Source organism: Dasypus novemcinctus, chromosome 3 (assembly GCF_030445035.2).
Source record: "Dasypus novemcinctus isolate mDasNov1 chromosome 3, mDasNov1.1.hap2, whole genome shotgun sequence".
In the NCBI taxonomy this organism is placed as follows: Eukaryota; Metazoa; Chordata; class Mammalia; order Cingulata; family Dasypodidae; genus Dasypus; species Dasypus novemcinctus.
In genome coordinates, this window is record NC_080675.1 from 27,130,518 (window position 1) to 27,148,992 (window position 18,475).

General features: G+C 40.5%; 1 protein-coding gene and 1 non-coding gene across 3 annotated transcripts in view; both read left to right on the forward strand.

Annotated features, from left to right (window-relative positions):
• STON2 (stonin 2) overlaps window positions 1-18,475 on the forward strand; it is a 170,170-nt gene that overhangs the window by 34,258 nt on the left and 117,437 nt on the right. For both annotated transcript variants that reach the window (XM_004470900.5, XM_058292816.1), the window contains exons 2-3: window positions 909-1,176; window positions 3,204-3,479. In XM_004470900.5, the coding sequence (XP_004470957.1) occupies window positions 1,089-1,176; window positions 3,204-3,479 (364 nt within the window). In that variant the 5' untranslated portion in view covers window positions 909-1,088. The remainder of the gene's footprint in view (window positions 1-908; window positions 1,177-3,203; window positions 3,480-18,475) is intronic.
• LOC111767189 (small nucleolar RNA SNORA31) lies at window positions 2,338-2,468 on the forward strand. Its single transcript, XR_002799077.1, has one exon. It is a non-coding gene; the product is annotated as a small nucleolar RNA SNORA31 (small nucleolar RNA).

Sequence of the window (18,475 nt, forward strand, 5' to 3'; positions counted from 1 at the left end):
TTCCTTTAAAAATTTTTTATTGTGTGCCTGTTGGAAGGCTATGAGAGGTTGTTTTAGAAATGAAAATGAGTCGTGTGCATATTCAAATATAAGAATTGATGCAGTTTAAGGAGAATAGTAACTCTTCTGTGTAATCACATAATTTTGTTATTAATTCATGTAATGGATTAGTTAGATCAAGAGCCGAGTTTAAGTTTTAAAAAGATATTAACATAAGCAAAATTATAAGTCAATTAAGTAGACTGCTATATACATAGAACATAGTTGCAATGTGAAAGAAGGCTAGACTTTTATATACTAATTCAAATTGGCATAAATTAGAAATGTGTTTCTTTAATTCAGATTTTTTACTAAAGCCAGTATTCCCCACCCCTTTATTCCAAATGAGATAGGTGACTCCATTTCTGTTTTCTTGCTTGGTAAACCATGCTTGGCGATACCATCTGGAGATTGTTGGATTTCTGCCAGAGATTTAAATCAGGCTCACAAAGAGCTACCTGCCTAAGGCAAGAAACTGCACTGATTTAATAGAAAAGAACATGCTTTTATTTCACCATCTGGCAAAGGAAAGTGAAAGTACTTTGAAAAGTTTTAATATTGGTTTGCAATGAGAGCATTGTATTATAAATAATATTTCTAAAAAATAATTGCTTGGGAGTTTAGATCTATTTGGTAAAGTTTCTGGGACTATTTATAAGTCTGATATGAAGGCTTGGCCCCACATCTTGATGTTAAAGGCAGATATTTCAGGATGAGAACTTGGGGCAGCACAGGAGCAGAGAGAAGTAAGGCACGTTGGAAACGACCTAAGCTGCCCTGTGGACAGTGTTGAAACCCTAGGCCTGCGTGAATTGGAGATAATGCAATAGCTGTTATCTTTTAAATTTTTCATTATTTTTTTTAAACAGATTTCTGGTTGACCTAAGGCAAGAAGGACTAATCTGGCTACATTCTGAGTGTTGTCCTCTACAAGGCCCCCATAAGAGACCCTAGATCCAAGTCCACTGTGCTACCATAACCCCACCCCAGACATCACTCTGGGGTCTGCCTGAGGCCAGCAGTGTGAAGATGACCAGTGTCTTCCTAGCATGACGACCCTGGATCATGTGGTCGCTACCCACCAGTCGGAGTGGGTTTCCTTCAGTGAGGAGCCACTCGTCCCTGTCTCTTCTGAGGGTAAGAAGTGCTTCCAGTTCCTACAAGGCACAGCTTGGCAAAGAACAGTGCCTGCTTGTTATGGCTTCTGCTTGATCATTCTTTGAGTGGGTTCTTATTATGGGAATAAAACTCATACTCTTACTTTCTTGAGATACTTGAATTCTTCCACTTGAGGAAGCATCTTAGGGACCGAGGGACAAGGGCTTGGAAACACCAAAAGTGCTGAATCCTTCCTCCCAAAGAATGCAGGCTTCACATGTCCAAAGCACTTCATTCTCAGCCTTTTGGTTGTTACTCCCAACAGCAATTTGGGTTTTCTCAGTTTGTAAAGCATAGTTGTTAAGAGGGCCAGGCTCTAGGGCCGATTGCTTGGGTTCACACCCTGGTTCCAGCACGGGTAAGTTAGATGCCCTTGGGTTGATTACATTATAACCTCTCTGCATGTTAGTTTCCTTATCATTATTGTAAGGATCATCATAATACCCACTCATGGGTTGTTAAATTAATATATATGAAGTACTTAGAACACATAGGAAGAGCTCAATAATTGTCATCCATGATCATGATGAAGATGACTGTAGTAACTTAGGGAAATGATACTTGGGGAGAAAGGTCAAGGTAGGATCAGGAAGATGTTTGCAGAGCCATGTCAGCTGTTCTGTTCTACTGCAGCTGTCACTAGTGACCAAAATCATGCCAGCTTCACTGACAGCAGAGAGGGTGTGAGTCTAACGATGGCTGCCCAGTGTGGTAGCCATGGGGCTACTGAGCCCTTGAAATGTGCCTAGTCTGAGTTGACATGTGCTGTAAGCATAAAGTTCACGCTGAATTTCAAAGACTCACTAAAAGGTGTTAAATATCTCTTTGCTAATTTTTATGTTGATTACATGTTGGAATTATACTTACAGTATATTGCGTTAAAATCTATTATCAAAATTAAGTTCATCTGTTTCTTTTTGCTTTATTAATATGGCTACTAGAAAATTTAGAATTACATTATGTGGCTTGTCTTTTATGTCTACTGGCTGATCTTAAGTCTTGGTTACATGCAGGTGGACCAGTTTGTTTGGCTAGTGATAGGAGAGAACAGTCTCATAATAGTTCTCTGTGGTTTTTTTAAAGTTATATTGTATAATTGACCCTTTTTTGGTATGTTGATACATTTTAACAAATGTATGAATGCATCTGACAGACCTGGAGCAGTTAATGTCTGCTGTTAAGGTTTCCACTACAGATGCAAGAAAAAGAAGGTCCTTGCACTTTCTGTCTTTCTGGTTGTGGCAACCAAGATTGAATGTGGGAGTATGGGAAATTCTGAAAACATGGGGAGGAGGAAATAATCTTTGCAACTCAGAAATAAAGCTTAAAAACAGCAAAAAAACAAAAACAAAAACAAAAAAACAAAAAACCCACAAAAAAGCAAACAAAAACGAACATATGGATTAATGTAACTACCACCACAATCAGGATATAGTTATTTTATTTTTTTGAACGTTTTAAATGTTCAGGGACCAGGAAGTTGGTACAAAGCTACAGGAAAAGCCTCTATCTCATATTCAGCCACTCGCTAGTGCAGGAGTTGCACTAGTGATCTGCTGACCTGTGTACTTTAGGCTGCATTACACCGGTGCAGTAGTTTGAATTTGAAGCTCTTTAGATCAGACAGAACCTCTCCTGGTCAGCCTCAGTCTCCACCAGTCCCTGTTGGATTTCACTGGTCCTACTTGACTCAGTTATATTTCCTGCTTTTCTCTTTGTGACCCGCCCAGCCCTGGAGTAGATGCTGGGATAAGAAAAGTGAACAAGACTCCCAACCTCAGCCTGACTGGAAATCGGTCGGACGATGTACTGAGGTTACGCTCTCTGCACATTACGAGGAACACAATCCTTTAGTGTAGAGGTGGGGGAGGCATGGCTGTTTCTTGTCCCCTGTTCCCTGTAATGGGAGGCCTGCGTTCACCCTTTCTCCATCTTTCGTTTTTGCCTCCCACGAAGAAGGAGTATGGCCTTCCTTACATGACGGTGGTGTCTGGTGTTTGTTTCAGGGGGCACAGAAGAGCACCTCACGAGATTATCATCTTCCTCAGACCAGTCTGAGGGCTCCTCCGGGGAGAACCGTGCTCTGGATGGAGGTTCTCAGGACCTGTCCCACTCGGAGCAGGATGACTCCTCTGAAAAGACGGGCCTCATCTCTGAAGCAGCCTCTCCTCCTGGGAGCCCTGACCAGCCCAAACCTGACCTGGCCTTGGCCATCAGTACCTGGGTTCAATTTGAAGAGGACACACCATGGACCAGCCCATCATCACCTCCTAAAGAAACAGGTGAGACAGATGGGGAGGCTAAGAAGAGTTTTGGCTTAAGTATTTGATCACCGGGGATGCATTCCCACAAAAAGTCTGCAGGGCCACCAGGATTCTGTTTTACCTACTACGAAGCCCTGAAACACTGACCACATAGGAGAAAGCAGACAGAGATTTCATCTGCTTTAGTTCTATAACTAGTTTTGGTTGGTTTAAGTAGATCAAAAAAATGTATGTATTCTGGGCCATTTTCAACCTTTTACCCTTGTCCCTGACGGCTGATCTGTACATATTTATGTATTTATTTATGTAATAAATATTTGTTTATTAGAGATTTGAATTATATTTACTCAGAACATAAACTGTAAAATCCTTGCAGGATAAATGAATGTCTATTGAACCACAGTCCTCTCTAATAGAGTTACCAATGGGACCCAAGTCTTCAGGGATGGGGACTGTCATTAATGTTAAATTTCTTACTGTGTGGCATTTAAATGGCCAGAAACTGGACTGGGGAGCTTGGTGAAGCCAGAAGAGTTATTTGTCGCCACCCTGGTGACTGGCTACTTATTCTATTTTGTACTAAAGCATACCAAGGTTGATAGGATAAACCTGGAAACTATATCAGTTTTCTATTTGCTGCTTTAACAAATTACCACAAACTCGGTATCTTAAAGCACACAAAATCAAGGTGTCAGAGGCTGCAGGGAAAATTGTTTCCTTATCTTTTCCAGCTTCTAGAGGCTACCCACATCCCTTGGCTTGTCACCCCTTCCTTTATTTTTAAAGCCAGCAGTGTTGCCTCTCTCTGTGCCATTCGTCCATAGCCTAATCTTCCCTTCACTGACTTTTGCTTCCCTCTTCTACTTTTAAGGACCCTTGTGACTACATTGGGCCACCCAGAGAATCCAGGATAATTTCCCTGTCTCAGCATCCTTAATTTAACCACTCTAGCGAAGTCCCCTTTGCCCTTATATTTTGTAACATTCACAGGTTCTGGGGATTAGGACGTGGAATTATTCTGCCTGCCACATAGATAGACTAGCAAAAGAGCAGGCTCTGTTTGTTTTTCTCAGGGTGGGTTAAATGTTTTGTTAATTTTACTTTTAAATAACCATTTCTTTGTTTTTCAAACATTTTCAACACCAATAAAAACAAAATCTAAGAAAATAAAATACGTTACTCTTTTACTATAGCTATTTTAGTTTGCTAGGCTGCTGAAAGCAGACACCATGAAATGGGTTGGCTTAACAGTGGGAATTTATTAGCTATAATTTTGAGGCTGAGAAAAATGTCCAAATCAAGGCATCATCAAGGGGATGTTTTCTTCCCAAAGCTGGCTGTTGGTGATCCTTGGCTCCTCTGCCACATGGCAGGGCACATCGTGATATATGCTTGTCTCTCCTTCTCTTCTGGGTTTCATTGCTTTCAGCTTCTTGCTTCCATGATTTTCTCTCTCTAAATTTCATTCTCTTATAAAGGATTCCAGTAAGAGGATTAAGACCCACCTGGGTCACGCCTTAACTGAAGTAACCTCCTCGGAAGGTCCTGCTTACAATAGGTTCACACCCACAGGAATGGATTAGCTTTGAGAACATGATTTTCTGGGGTATGTACAGTTCCAAACCACCACAGCAACAAACATTTTCATTTCTGCATAATAATTTGTGCATTTATGTCTACTTTTCCTAAAGCATATTTCTCAGTAAATTGCTGGTGAGAGAGTTCTGGCACTTAGAACAGCTTGGATGGAGTGACACGTCCAGACAGGCTCCCCGGTCTGCCTGGAGAGGGGGCAGTAACACTTACTGAGCACCTCACACTGGCAAGATGCCGGGCTAGGCATTTGTACGTGTAGGGAAAAGTCTAGCTTTCATCACCCTACAAGACTGGGTGGTGAATCAGCGCAGAAGTATGTGTCTTGTATTTAATAGTGTTTACTAAATCCTCTGTCAGGCACTGTGATCAGTGCTTTCAGCACATCATCTCGTAATCCTTACAACAATCGTATGAGGAAGTTACTACCTTTATATTCATGTCACCCGTGAGGAGACTGAGGCAAACAGTGGTGTGTGAACTTGCCCGTGCTCCTCTGCTAGTCAGTGGTGGGAGAAGGCTGAAGCCGGGCAGGCTGGCTCAGGTCTTGAAACAGCCTAGGGATGCCCTCCGGTATGTTTGCCTCCCTCTTCCTGCTGCAGCTGCATTTCCCTTGCTCTCTCATATCACGAATGCAGGGAAGGGAGAGGGAGGGCAAGGAGGCATGGGAGCAGGGGAACAGGCTGCTGCCTCTCCACGCAGTTTTCCTCAAATGGCAGTGCCTTCATTGGCTTTATTCATGATATTGAGACTCTTCCACGTCTCATTCATACCATACTTTAGCCTCAGGGATTTCCCGGTTGCTTGAAACTAGTTGTATGCCAGATGGTGTCTTATAACTTATTTCACCTTTTACAAAATTAATTTTGGAGTTGGGCATCACTATGTTGTTCCCATCTGTCTGAGGATTTTAGTTTATTATTAATGATTTTGACATATTGTTAAAACAACCCTTTAAGGCAGCAGTTCTCAGAGTATGGTCTTTGTACTCCTAGGGCCTCTCTGAGGTGCTTTTACAATGTTTGTCTATTTTTATAATAAAACTAATATGTTATTTGCCTTTTTCACTTCTTTGACAATTGCATTGAGGGTGCAGAAGTAATGGTGGGTAAACCTTCTGGCTATCACATACTCAGTTTTTTAAAAAAGTCACTTTCATGTATCCTTGATGAAGCAATAAAAAATAGCAATTTATTAAATCTTGGTTCTCGAGTACGTGGCTTTTTAATAGTCTCTGATAAAACAGGAAATACACATAAAGCACTTTTGCTGCATACTGAACTATATGATGGTCTTGAGGAAAAACACTTGTGCAACTCTTTGAATTGTCAGATGACCTAGTACCTTTTCTATGGTCACCATTATTACTTGAAGGAATGATTGACAGACATCATGTTTACCAAGATTTGGGTATTTGAAAAACACTTTCTTGTGAATGAAACAAGCCTATCATTTCAAGGAAAACAACTGGCAGTATTTTTTAATGAATTAATAACAATAAGTATTTTTTAAAATTTCCCAGTTTTAAATTAGAATGCATAAACATTAATAGCTAAAACTCACATCAACAAAAACTCTTTGCAAAGGATTCACAATAATTTCTAAGAGTGTGAAGTAGTCCTGAGACCTAACTGTATGAGAAATGCTGCTTTAAGACCTTTGACCTATTTTCTAGCAAGATTAACTGATTCATCATTATCTGCCCAACTCCTTAGTCTCCAGAAAATCCCAGCTACAGTTTAAAGAAAAAAAATTACATAAAAACTTTTTAAAAATCAAATTTTTGAAAAATTATTTAAAAATCAAAATTAATGAGAAAAATCCATGATGGACAAAATACCAATATTTTAAAGACAAGATCCAACCAACACTTATATGACTGTGCCTCACTTGCCTCACCCTAATTATGGCCCTGGTTTCAATAAAATTTTATTTACAAAGATAAGTGACCAGCCTATGGCCCATACTGTGCTGGTTTTATTTTGTAAAATATTGCATTAAAATATTATTTTTGTTTTCTGGCACGCCCTTAAATATTGCCCCCAAAGCCAGGTGCCTCGTGTGCCCTAGTCCTGCATTGTTCCAAAGAGATGAGATTTATTGATATTACTAGAGAAAAAGTTTAAAAGCTGATAACTTTCAAACATGTGAAAGAAAAATTTTGGCTTGAAAACTGCTCAAGCGTTAATAACTCCATCTGTTTCCACATATGAAAATTTAACTAGACCCTCTGGAGACGGGGCTCTCTGCCTCAGGAAGAGTCTGTAGGAGGTTTCCCAACAGATTTGATGCAGGCCAGCCCCCCTGCAGGTGGTATTTCTAAACTAGGGATCCAAGAACCATGGAGGACTGTGCAGAGCATCAGATGGTAAATAAAATGGTAATAAATGTGAGGGTAGGCACCCAATCCCACCTCTCCTGCCAATATCCCAACCCATCAATGAACCTACTACAGGGTACGTACCTATTACTAAAATACACCTGCCTCACACTGGCTTATTCCATGGGTTTCCTCATACAGACTATGTTTAAGAATAAGGACAAGTGGTTGATGGAGCTAAAGCAGGAGAGACTAGGCTTTAGCCCTCTCAACGTGGGTAATGAAGACATGCTCAAGTTGGGCAGCCATTCCATTCTAGAGGCTGTTGGGCAGCTCAGATTTTAAGTTGAATCAAAATGTTTTTGATCATATTCTTTGTCAGTAATATCACCTGTGTAACTTCAGGCATTACAGCAAAATAGCACAGATATGTATAGCAAGCATCCTCACAGCGATAGGTAGAGACAGTGTGAGACTTCTTGCAATTACTGCTGTCTGCTCTGTTCTTTTGGTAACTCTAAATTTTCCTAGTATCATAGGCTGAATATTTACCCCCAAAGATACCAGGTCCTGGTCCCTGGAACCTCTAAATGTTATCTTATGTGGATATAGGGAGATTTTACTCACACAATGGAGAAGTCTCTGTGAAGATGGAGCAGAGGTTTGAAGATGTTGGACTTAAAGATTGATTGAAGTGCTGTGTGCATAAACCAAGGAATGTGAGCTGGAAAAGACAAGGAAGGGGTTCTTCCCCTAGAGCCTCCAGAGGGAGCGTGGCCCTGCCAACACCTTGGTTTTCAGCCAGTGGTACTGATTTTAAAGTTTTGTTGTCTTATGCCACCAAGTTTGTGGTAGTTTGTTACAGCAGCCTTTAGATACACTGAGCCTCTAAAATCTTAGAGTAATTTGCATAAGGCTAAAAGTGAGCAAATCTAGGCTAGTGGAGCATCTATAATAGCATAGGCCGTTTCTTAAGCAGATATTCTGTGCTAACCACTGCTTTAGTTTGCCACAGGGCTGCTGAAGCCCAGTACCGAAATGGGTTGGCTTGTAGAATGAGAATTTTATTTATGTTTAGAGCTTACAGTTCAGAGGCTGTGAAATGTTCAAATCCAAGCACCATCAGAGATGCTTTCTCACCAAAGTCAGCTCTTGGTGATACTGGTGTCCTGCTCCATAATGAAAAACTCTGCCGAGGTCCCTGCCTTCTCTTCCAGAATCTACTGTCTCCTGGAGCTCAGCTGTGAGCAAACAGGCATAGGGCTGCTCCCCTTCCTTCCTGAGTTCATCTGTGGACTGTCAGTCATATGGCCCATCTCTTGGGTTCTGAGATACTCTGTGGGCCCAGCCTCTTGGCGGCTTTGTGCATAAGCTTTGGCTGCTAGCAATCATTAAGTCCTTCTTTCACATAGCAGGATCAAGTATGGCAGAGCCCCCTTTTCCTGTCTCTCTCTGAGTCTCCAAGCATATCAAACCCAGTAAGAGGGTGGAGACTCAATCTAACTCATGTCTTACTGACATAGTCCAATCAAGTGTCTCCTACCCACAGGAATGGATTAGTTAAAAAACAATCTTTCTCTTTTGGGGATTCGTAAAAGAACTTCAAACCCTCACAACCACTATGCTTTATCTCCAAACCTATAGCAGGCATCATTTATTCATTGAGTCACCAAATATTTATTAAACACCTCCTAGGTATAGGTATTCAAAGAAAAACTGTATTGTGTAATACATTAACTCAGAATTTAACCACTAACCGTTGAACGTCTTCCTGGATCCTCTAGTAGGAAACTAGAACTAACCTATATTCCTGTGATTTCCCATACCTGCTGTGGCAGTTTGATATTATTTATGAATTCCAAAAAGAGATATAGATTATGTTTATAAACGGGTCTGTTCCTCTAACTGGTGTTAGATTCAGCTGAGATGCCTTGATTAAATTATGTTACGATTAAGGCTTCGATTTGGCCACGTGAGTTGGAGTCCCTGCCCCCTTGGTGGGCTGTATAAATGAACGTGCAATCAAGGACCCGGAAGCAGATAATGCAAGAAAAGAGAGACGGCTCCATAGACACTGCAGAGGTCCCTGGGAGAGTGATGAGCCATTCGCATTAGTTTACAGCTGACCCTGTGAAGAGAACACAGCAGCTGAGCCCAGAAAGAAACGAGCCCCAGGAAGAGAGATGAGCCCTATGCCAGCCTACAGCTGAGATCAGAAGAAGCTGGGACCACAGAGCCATAAGAGGAAGAAAGAAGGCTGAATCCTCTCAGACTTTGCCTGCCATTTTGTTTCAAAATGTGACAAATTACTGGGTGAGAAAGTACCTCTTATGGTACCTTGAGTTGGACTCTTTAGGGCCTTGTGACTATAAGCTTCTACCCCAAATAAATACCTTTATAAAGCCAACAGATTTCTGGTACTATGCATCAGCACCCCTTTGGCTGACTAATATACCTACTCCAGTTGATTGCCTTTCAACTATCGTGTGTCTTTTAAAAAAATACTTTCCATTTCATAGTGACTGAAGATGTGGGGCAGGCTCTGAGGGATCACATGAAGAAGTGGAAGTGGGAGAAACGTTTGCTCACAGCCAGGCCTATCTACCATCTCTTCCTGTGGGGGATTGGTGTCAGAATTTAAAGGAACTTCCCTTTTCAGCTATCATTTTTTTGTGTGGCTTCCCTAAAGCTCTACTCAGTTTTGCCCTAGATTACTTGTGCCCATTTGGAGGAAACTAGGGGAGTCACCTCACACCTAGGTGACCAATTTACATTAACAGTGGCCATCTGGTGCTTTTTAATCTAATCTGTCAACATAAAAAGTATCTCCATCAATTTTTCATTTATCTACCCTAATAAAAATCCATCTCATATTAGTTTATTAATTTACATCAGGCAGAACATGAATCTACTTTGAATGATATCTTCATCAATGTATACTAATAAATTTTATTTTAGTGTGGGTAACATCCAAAGGAAATGGAATTGTGGCAAGAGAGCTATTTGATGTGCTGTCTTTAAATATGCAAAAATTTGGAATATTTTGGCAAAGGGTGGCGTATATAGGGTATCTCTGTGCATGCAGGCGGCAAAGTCCAGCCAGAAAAAAATATATCTGTGGAAACTTTTTGGCTTCAGCCTTCTTCCCAGTCACAATAGTGTCACCAGAGAAAACGGACTCTTTCCTGTAATGTATTTGCTCTTTCTCAGTGTGTGCCCACTGCCTATTAGCTTCTGAAACTGAATGCCCAGCACTTTCAGATCAGAGGTCTTTGTGTTATGAGAAAGGGAAATGGCTGTAGATATCCTTTTATGAGGTCATGATCTTGGCCTAAAGAAATAGATGGGAGGATGAAAAAGGAGGGTACGTGGGACCAATGAGCACTGTTCCGAGTCTGGGTTTCTGGAAACAACAAATGAAGTCTTACTTACAAGCTGTTCCTTACTTGAACATCCTAGCTTGCAAAGAGAAGTTGACAAAGGAAGGATAGCACACACACGGGGAGTAGCTGGGTGTAGAAATATTATCTGGGATACTCCTTTACCCGCCAATGGTTCCGTTTCTCCACTCTTCACCGTGTTTCTTGCAGGTTAAAACAAAAACAAAAACATTTCTTTTAAACTATGCCCACCTAAGAATAATGCCAAGGAGGCATTGATTTTAGCCTGGAAGAGGATTGTGCTATTTGTCCTAATTAAAATTCAGGAAGACTGTAGGCTCAGTGGAATTTGGGACAAAGAGTCTGTCATTAATGGTAAACCTCTTATTTTGGGGGCATTTAAATAGTCAGAAGCTGGCCGAGGGAGCATAGAGAAGCCAGGGAGTTGTTAGTCCCCACGCTGGTGACCCAACTACTTACTTTATTGTGCACTCAAGCATACCGAAATTGACCGATATCCAGGAGCAAGAGTGTGGTGGGGAAAGCAGCTCCAGAGAAGGAGAGCCAATAAGGGAGCAACTTTCTTCAACTAAGGCAGGCTTTGAAGTTAATAAATGCCTTCGGGGTTGGTCTGGGAAAAAGCAGATGTACAATTTCCCTTAGAAAAATATGATAAAATCAAATGAGAGTTCAAAAGCCTTTTAACCACCACATGTATGAGAGAGTACTGGCATCAACTCTTCGGCCCTGAGGATATAAGGAATGGGGGAGCATGTGATGTCACGCCCCTTGGATCTTTTGTGAAGTGGTTTCTGTATTAAAAACACCCAGAATTTTGTGGTGGCCCAATGTGGGATTCTTATCTCTTTGACAAATTTAATGAGACTGCTCTGGGTCTGGCTATGTTGATAAATGCTGTCTCTAGAAAGAATTTTTCTAGAACCTCAAATGCCAAATACTTAAACTTAAGGCTCTAGTTAGCCACAAACACACATCTCCAGTTTCAAGATGCTATGTGAAGGCACAAGCAAGACTTAAGGTTATTCGGTTTAAAACAGTGAAGAAATTTAACTAACTTGTTTGCTGAACCCTATACAATATTCATAGATATTCTGCTAAACCATGAACAGAATCAAAGTATTAAAAAAGAAAAATGATCAATCTGTTCAGATCAGAAGATAATCTTTATACTGTTCTCTAAAGAATTATTTTCGAAACTGAACCTAAACCCAACTGATGTTTTACTCATGTTGAGTCCTTTACAATACTGTACCTGAGTTTCCCTGGCAGCAAAAAGTTTAACTCATTATAAGGTCTGCTCTAGCTTTAAAATGGCTGATTGCAAGTATGTGCATTTTTCAACTGTGTGTGTTATGTTTGGAATATGTTTGCAAATGCATGCCAACAAATGAACTGAAAGAGCAAAGTTCACTCTCAAAATAAAAAATAAAAAAATTCAGGCACTGTTATCAGCATGAGGCTTCCTGTTCACTCATCATCTTATGCAATGCCCTTTCCCTGTGGACATGGCAATTTTGCCACAAGCCCAGGGCTGAATTGGACCCATTATGCAGATACTGCAGGATGTGCATAATGAAAAACATTGAAATTTTTTTTCATTTCCAGAACATTTGTCTCACAGCCCAAGCAAAACACTAGTATTCCCTTGTGCTTTAGATGTCTTCCCTAAAAACTTGGGCTAAGGCCTTCCCATTGTGTATGGCGAAGCTAATTATTTAGGGCCGGAGAAAGAGCTACTTGTTTGGGGAAGGACCAGAGATGACTTCAGCCATGTGAGAGGGAAGCAGTGGTGACAGCTGAGATACTTAACCCCAAAGAAGAACTAGCCAAGTGGTTAATTTAGATTATGTCTTTCATTCTGCTTCCTGGGAGTGGGTGGTGGGCGGGGGTGGCATAAGATCCTAATCATTTGTAGAAAAGACCCATTGCATTTTGCATGCATATGTGTTTCCCTCCTCAACAGAGTTCTAATTTTCTTTTAATACCTTGAATTGGGGAAGCGGACTTGGCCCAATGGATGGGGCATCTGCCTACCACATGGGAGGTCCGCGGTTCAGATCCCAGGCCTCTTTGACCCGCGTGGAGCTGGTCCACGTGCAGTGCTAATGCGCGCAAGGAGTGCCGTGCCACACAGGGGTATCCCCTGCGTGGGGGAGCCCCATGCGCAAGGGGTGTGCCCCGTAGGGAGAGCCGCCCAGCGTGAAAGAGGGTGCGGCCTGCCCAAGAATGGCACCACACACATGGAGAGCTGACACAGCAAGGTGACGCAACCAAAAGAAACACAGATTCCCAGTGCTGCTGATAAGGATAGAAGCGGTCCCAGAAGAACACACAGCAAATGGACACAGAGAGCCGACAACCTGGGGGAGTGGGGGATAAAGGGAGAGAAATAAATAAAAAATAAATCTTTGAAAAAAAACAGCAACCTTGAATTGTTCTTGTCTGCTTCTAGATGTAGCTGATGACATTTCTGGAATCTACCTCAGATGGTGATGTACACAGGCATGACTCCTCATACTTTTAACAGACTCCTTCCTCAGGACCTGATGTCTTCTCTGCTCTAGCCGTGCAGCCCTTCCGGCTGTTGCTGGCAAGTTCATTTCCAGCTCCCGGCCTTGCTTTTGCTCCCTTGGTCCTATGAGCTCCCTCCCCCCCTCTCCCCCCCTCCCTCCCCCCCCACCCCATGCCCCACTTTTCACTCAGACCTCTGCTCAAGCATCGCCTCCTCAGGGAGTCCTTTCCTGACCTTCCAATCTAAAAGATCTCTCCTCCTTAATCTTTTTCTACTTTATTTTTCTTCCTGGCCCATGTCTGTACCTGAAGTTAGGTTATATATTTATTGTCTGTTACCTGCACTAGAGGAAAGGGACTTTGTCTTATTTACTCTCTATCCCAAGCATCTAGAACAAAGCTTAGAACTTAGTAAATGCTCACTTAGTATTTGTTGTATTTATGAACAAAAAGATGAAAAATGAAATGTACTACAAAGTTATCAAGTGACTTCCATTCATTGGGCTAATGGGTGTTAGGTAGAAGACAGATGGCTTCCTCAGTGCAGTGGATTTTTTTTTTTAACAAAATAAGTGAGGAAACTAGGCCAGCTTCTTACCCTTCATGTTATCTTGCAATCAGCCGATTATCATCATAAGTTTATGATTTATCATTGTTATACACATACATATGCATATACATACATGCACATGTATATACATCCATGTGCATACACATGCATGCATACACAGACACACACAGTTTTTCCTGGGGGCTGCCCCTGAAAAACATACTTAAAACTTTATTATATTTATTTTGTATTTATAGCTGCTGTCAAGCATTGAGGGCGGAAATGAGCTTTTGAGGATGACTTTTTCAGTTATCTAAAAGGGACCTTAAAATATTTTATTAAAACTCCAATATTCTCCTCTTCCTGACAATGTCCTGGCATCCAGGGGGTCCTTGTGGCATCTCTCTTCCTCAGCGTTGGACACAAAACACAGTGAAGTACCCAACCATGCATCAATTAACTAGTTCATTCATGCAGAAATTATTTAGGTGCTGGGAATACACTTATGAGAAAGTCGGACACAGTCCCTCTTCTTCCCAAGTCTCAGCTACTTAACAATTGGACAATCTGTTACTGATGGAGCCTTCTGGTGGTGAACAAGAGTGCCTCTGAATCAGTCCCGGGGACAGCTGTTTCCTATTTCTGACTATGAACTAGCAGGGGAGCCACAAATGAATGGAATTAGATCTATTTTGTATTCACAGATGGGCACGTTTATAGCATTGAAAAATCACACAACCCTGGAGATTAGACACAAAATATACAACCAATGTTCAGAGCTCCCACTATGTGCTGGTCACAGTTCAAGGCACTGGGGATGCAGCTGAATATCTTAGCCCCATGAAGCATGCAGTCTGTTGCGGGATACAGAGCAAAAGTGTGTTAGAGGTGTGCTGAAAAAGAGAAAAGTGAGGAAAGGAAGGGACCACAGAGAGGGAAGGTGTGAGATTTTACAGAAAGTCAGGGAGGGACTCTGAGAGATGGCTCTTGAGTGAAGACTTGAAGGAAGCAAGGGAGGGAACTTTGCTGAAGTTTGGAGTAGAAACTTTCTAGAGGGAAAGAACAGCAAGTGGAAAGCCTCTGAGAGCATCCAAGAGCCCAGTGCATGACTGGAGTGGAGTGAATGCAGGGAAAAGAAGGGGAGTTGAGGCAGGGAGGTTCTTGAGGGCTTTGACTTTCTTTATAAGTGAGAGGGGAATTTGCTGGAGGGTTTTGAGCAGAGGTGCAGGATGATGGTACTTACTTTTTAACAGGCAATTTTATGAAAACTGTGGCTGCTGCCTTGAAGATAGATTGAAGGGGAGGAGGACAAATACGGAAGCAGAGACATGAGATAGAGGGACATTGCACTGATCCAGGCAAGAGAGGATGGTGGCTTGAACCAGGCTGGCAGCTTGGATTTCAGGCAGAACTAAAAGAAATTCTGATGGACCAGATGTGTAAGAGAAGAACCAAGGTTTCCTTCTCTCCAGCTGGGAGATGGAGTTGCAGCTGAAAGGATGGAAGAGTCCATTTGGAGGAGATAGCAAGTGTTTGGTTTTGGATGTGTAAAGTTAGGGATCTCTTTTGGATATCTAAGTGGAAATGACAAGTAGACATTTGCAAATAAGGCTATCTTTGGAAATCACCACCACCACCCTTTTTGAGCACTTTCTGTGGACCAAGAACTTTTCTAAGCACTTCGTTAGTTTATCATGTGGGTACAATCATTAGCCCCATGTTACATGTGAGAAAAATAGAGGTACAAATAGATTGTCATGGGCCCCAGGCTACAGAACTCGATCTAGGATGTGAGCCAGACAGTCTAGAGCCCAGGGTCCTCTCTCTACACTTCATAGGAAAGTAGAAGAGATGGAAATTTCCATTTTTCTTGTGCTTTCCTCCTTGTGGCTGGATATGATAGCAGCCTGCTACTATCTGGCCCAGGAATCTTCCTTCCAACCAATCTTGTGGCCTGAGGACAATCAATTAAGAACCTAAATAAAATGATTCATCCAAGGTTTCTAAGCTGATACATAAAGTGTCTTAAACCAAACAAAAACAATTCTTGAAATACAGGGACTTTACCTCTCCCAGCCGCATTATTCTTAGGTTCTCCTTCAAGAACAACACTGTGTTTTATCTAATTAATGTAAAGGACCCATGTGAAAATACAAATAATTAAAAAAGCTTCCTTTCTGAGCATCAGGGGTCTTTTGAAATATAGTTTCAATAAGTTTTGTTAACTACTGAATAATACAAAGGAACGTATTTAAAATGTGTATTAAATTATCAAGAACAACAAAATAACCATCATCCAGCTTAGTAAATAGATATTGCATTTCCCCAGAAGCCCCTCATGTTTCCCTACTGATGATGTCCTCCTCCATCACATCGCATCACCACCTTCCTGAATTTTGATTGTAACTGCCTTGCTTTTTGACAGCGGTATTATCTATGCATGCATTGAGAACAATATAATTTTTCCTATATCTGAACTTATATAAATGGAATATGTATTATTTTATATATATGTATGTATTGTTTTGTGGCTTGCTCCTTTAACTCAACATTGTTAGTGAGTTTTTTCCATGTTGTTACCTGTAGCTGGCATTCCTTTCTTTTCTTTTTTACTGTGTATTCCCATTACATGATATGCTGTAATTCATTGATCCATTCCATTATTGATGGACATTTGGGTTGTTTTTACTTTTTCTTTGGTAATAAAGAACAGTGCTTCTGTGAGCATTCTTTTTTCCCCTGTGGTCATTATTAAAACATATCCTGCTGCATTTGTACATGTGGTTCTCTTGTATAAAAAGGAAGAGGAGAATTGCTGTGCTGTAGGGTGTGTTCATCTTCATCTTTATCAGCTAACACCAAGCCTTTTCCAGTTTATTATCCCACCAGCCATATAAGAAAGATCCTGTGGATCCACATCTCACCCACACTTGAGATTGTCATATTTTTCTATTTTTGTCTGTTGTGAGTGGGGACAGTGATATCTCTTGTGGTTTTAATTTGCATCTTTTAAATTGCTAATGAGGCTGAGCATCTTTTGTTTATTGGCCACTTGGAATTATATTTTAAATGTCTATTCAAGAATATTTGTGTTGGATTCTCTGCCTTTGTCTTGAGGATTTCTAGGACTTCTTTCTGGATACCATGTATGGCAGATATTATCTCCTACCTTGTAGATGATCTTTTCACTCTTTATGGTGCCTTTTGGTGAGCAGAAGTTCTTAATTTTAATATTGTGAAAAATTTTTTATGCTTAGTGCTTTCTGTGCCTTGGCTAAGGAAATCCCCGTTTACCCTGAAATCATGATCATATTTAGCTATATTGTCTTCTTTTTTCAAAAAATTAACTTTATTTCAAGTTCACAAAAATAAAAGAACAGAAAAAGGCAGGTCAACAAGTTATGGGAACATTACTCCTAAAAAGTTCTTTTTTAGACACTTTTATCTCATCTAATTCCAACTGCTAACTCACTTGTTCCTCTACTGTTTAGAAAAATGCACAGATAAACACAGATTAGTCATCTTTAGTCAAGGTTTCCTTATTAATGAAAAAGAAATGAAGAGGAATAAAAGATGCTTAATCATATTCATAGCTCACAAAACCAAGCCCCATATTTTTTTCTTTTGCTACAAAGACATTAAAATATTGTTAACTAAAGTCTGTAAACGACATTAGTTATGTTTTGCCCATATATCACCACATTCTTAACACCCTGTAGTAGAGTAACATTCCTGTATTTATATTATTAACCACAATCCTTTTCTTCCAAAATCATTGTTATCCATTCCCAATATCATCCTCCAGCTGTCTTCTAACTAACATTAATCTTCCTAGACTACTCTTTTCAGCCACAAACACATCCATAAATCGACAGTGTTTGTTACGGCGTTATTGCGTTACCATCAAGTCCAGCCATTACCACAGATTTACATATGACTTTATTAAGCATTCTACATACATCCAGCATCTTCTCCAACTTCCCATCCTACATTGTCTTCTAAAATAATTCTTTTTAAACTTCTTCTATTTCAACATTCAGTCTACCTGGAATTGATTCTTATGTATGGTGTGAAGTAGAAGTCTAATTTTCATTTCATTTTTCCAAGTAGAGGTCCAATTTTCCCAACACCATATTATTGAAAAGTCTATATTCCTACATTCATATATAAATATGTGTGATTCCATTTCTGTGTTCTTTGTTACAGAGGTCAGTGTGCCTGTCACTGAACTAATATGCCTTAACTTAAATAACCTGGCTCATTAACAAGTCTGATTTTCTGGTAGGTCAATGCCTCACACCTTGTTCTTCTCTTTAAAAGTATATCTTGGCTATTTGGAGGCTCTTTGAACCTCCAAGTAAATGTGAGAATCACCTTGTTAATATGCAGGGTAAAAAACAAGCTAGGATTTTGACTGAGATTACAGTAAACCTATTTGGGGAGAATTAACATCTTTACACCAGTATATCTTCCAATCCTTAAATGTAGGCTAGCTCTCCAATTTAGTATTTCTTTACTGTCTGTTAATAAAGCTTTATAATTTTATTCACTGAAGTCTTGCACATCTTTTGTTAGATTTATTACTATATCTGCTTCATATTTTTTTGTTGCACTGTAAAAATCAGTCTTTTAAAAGTTC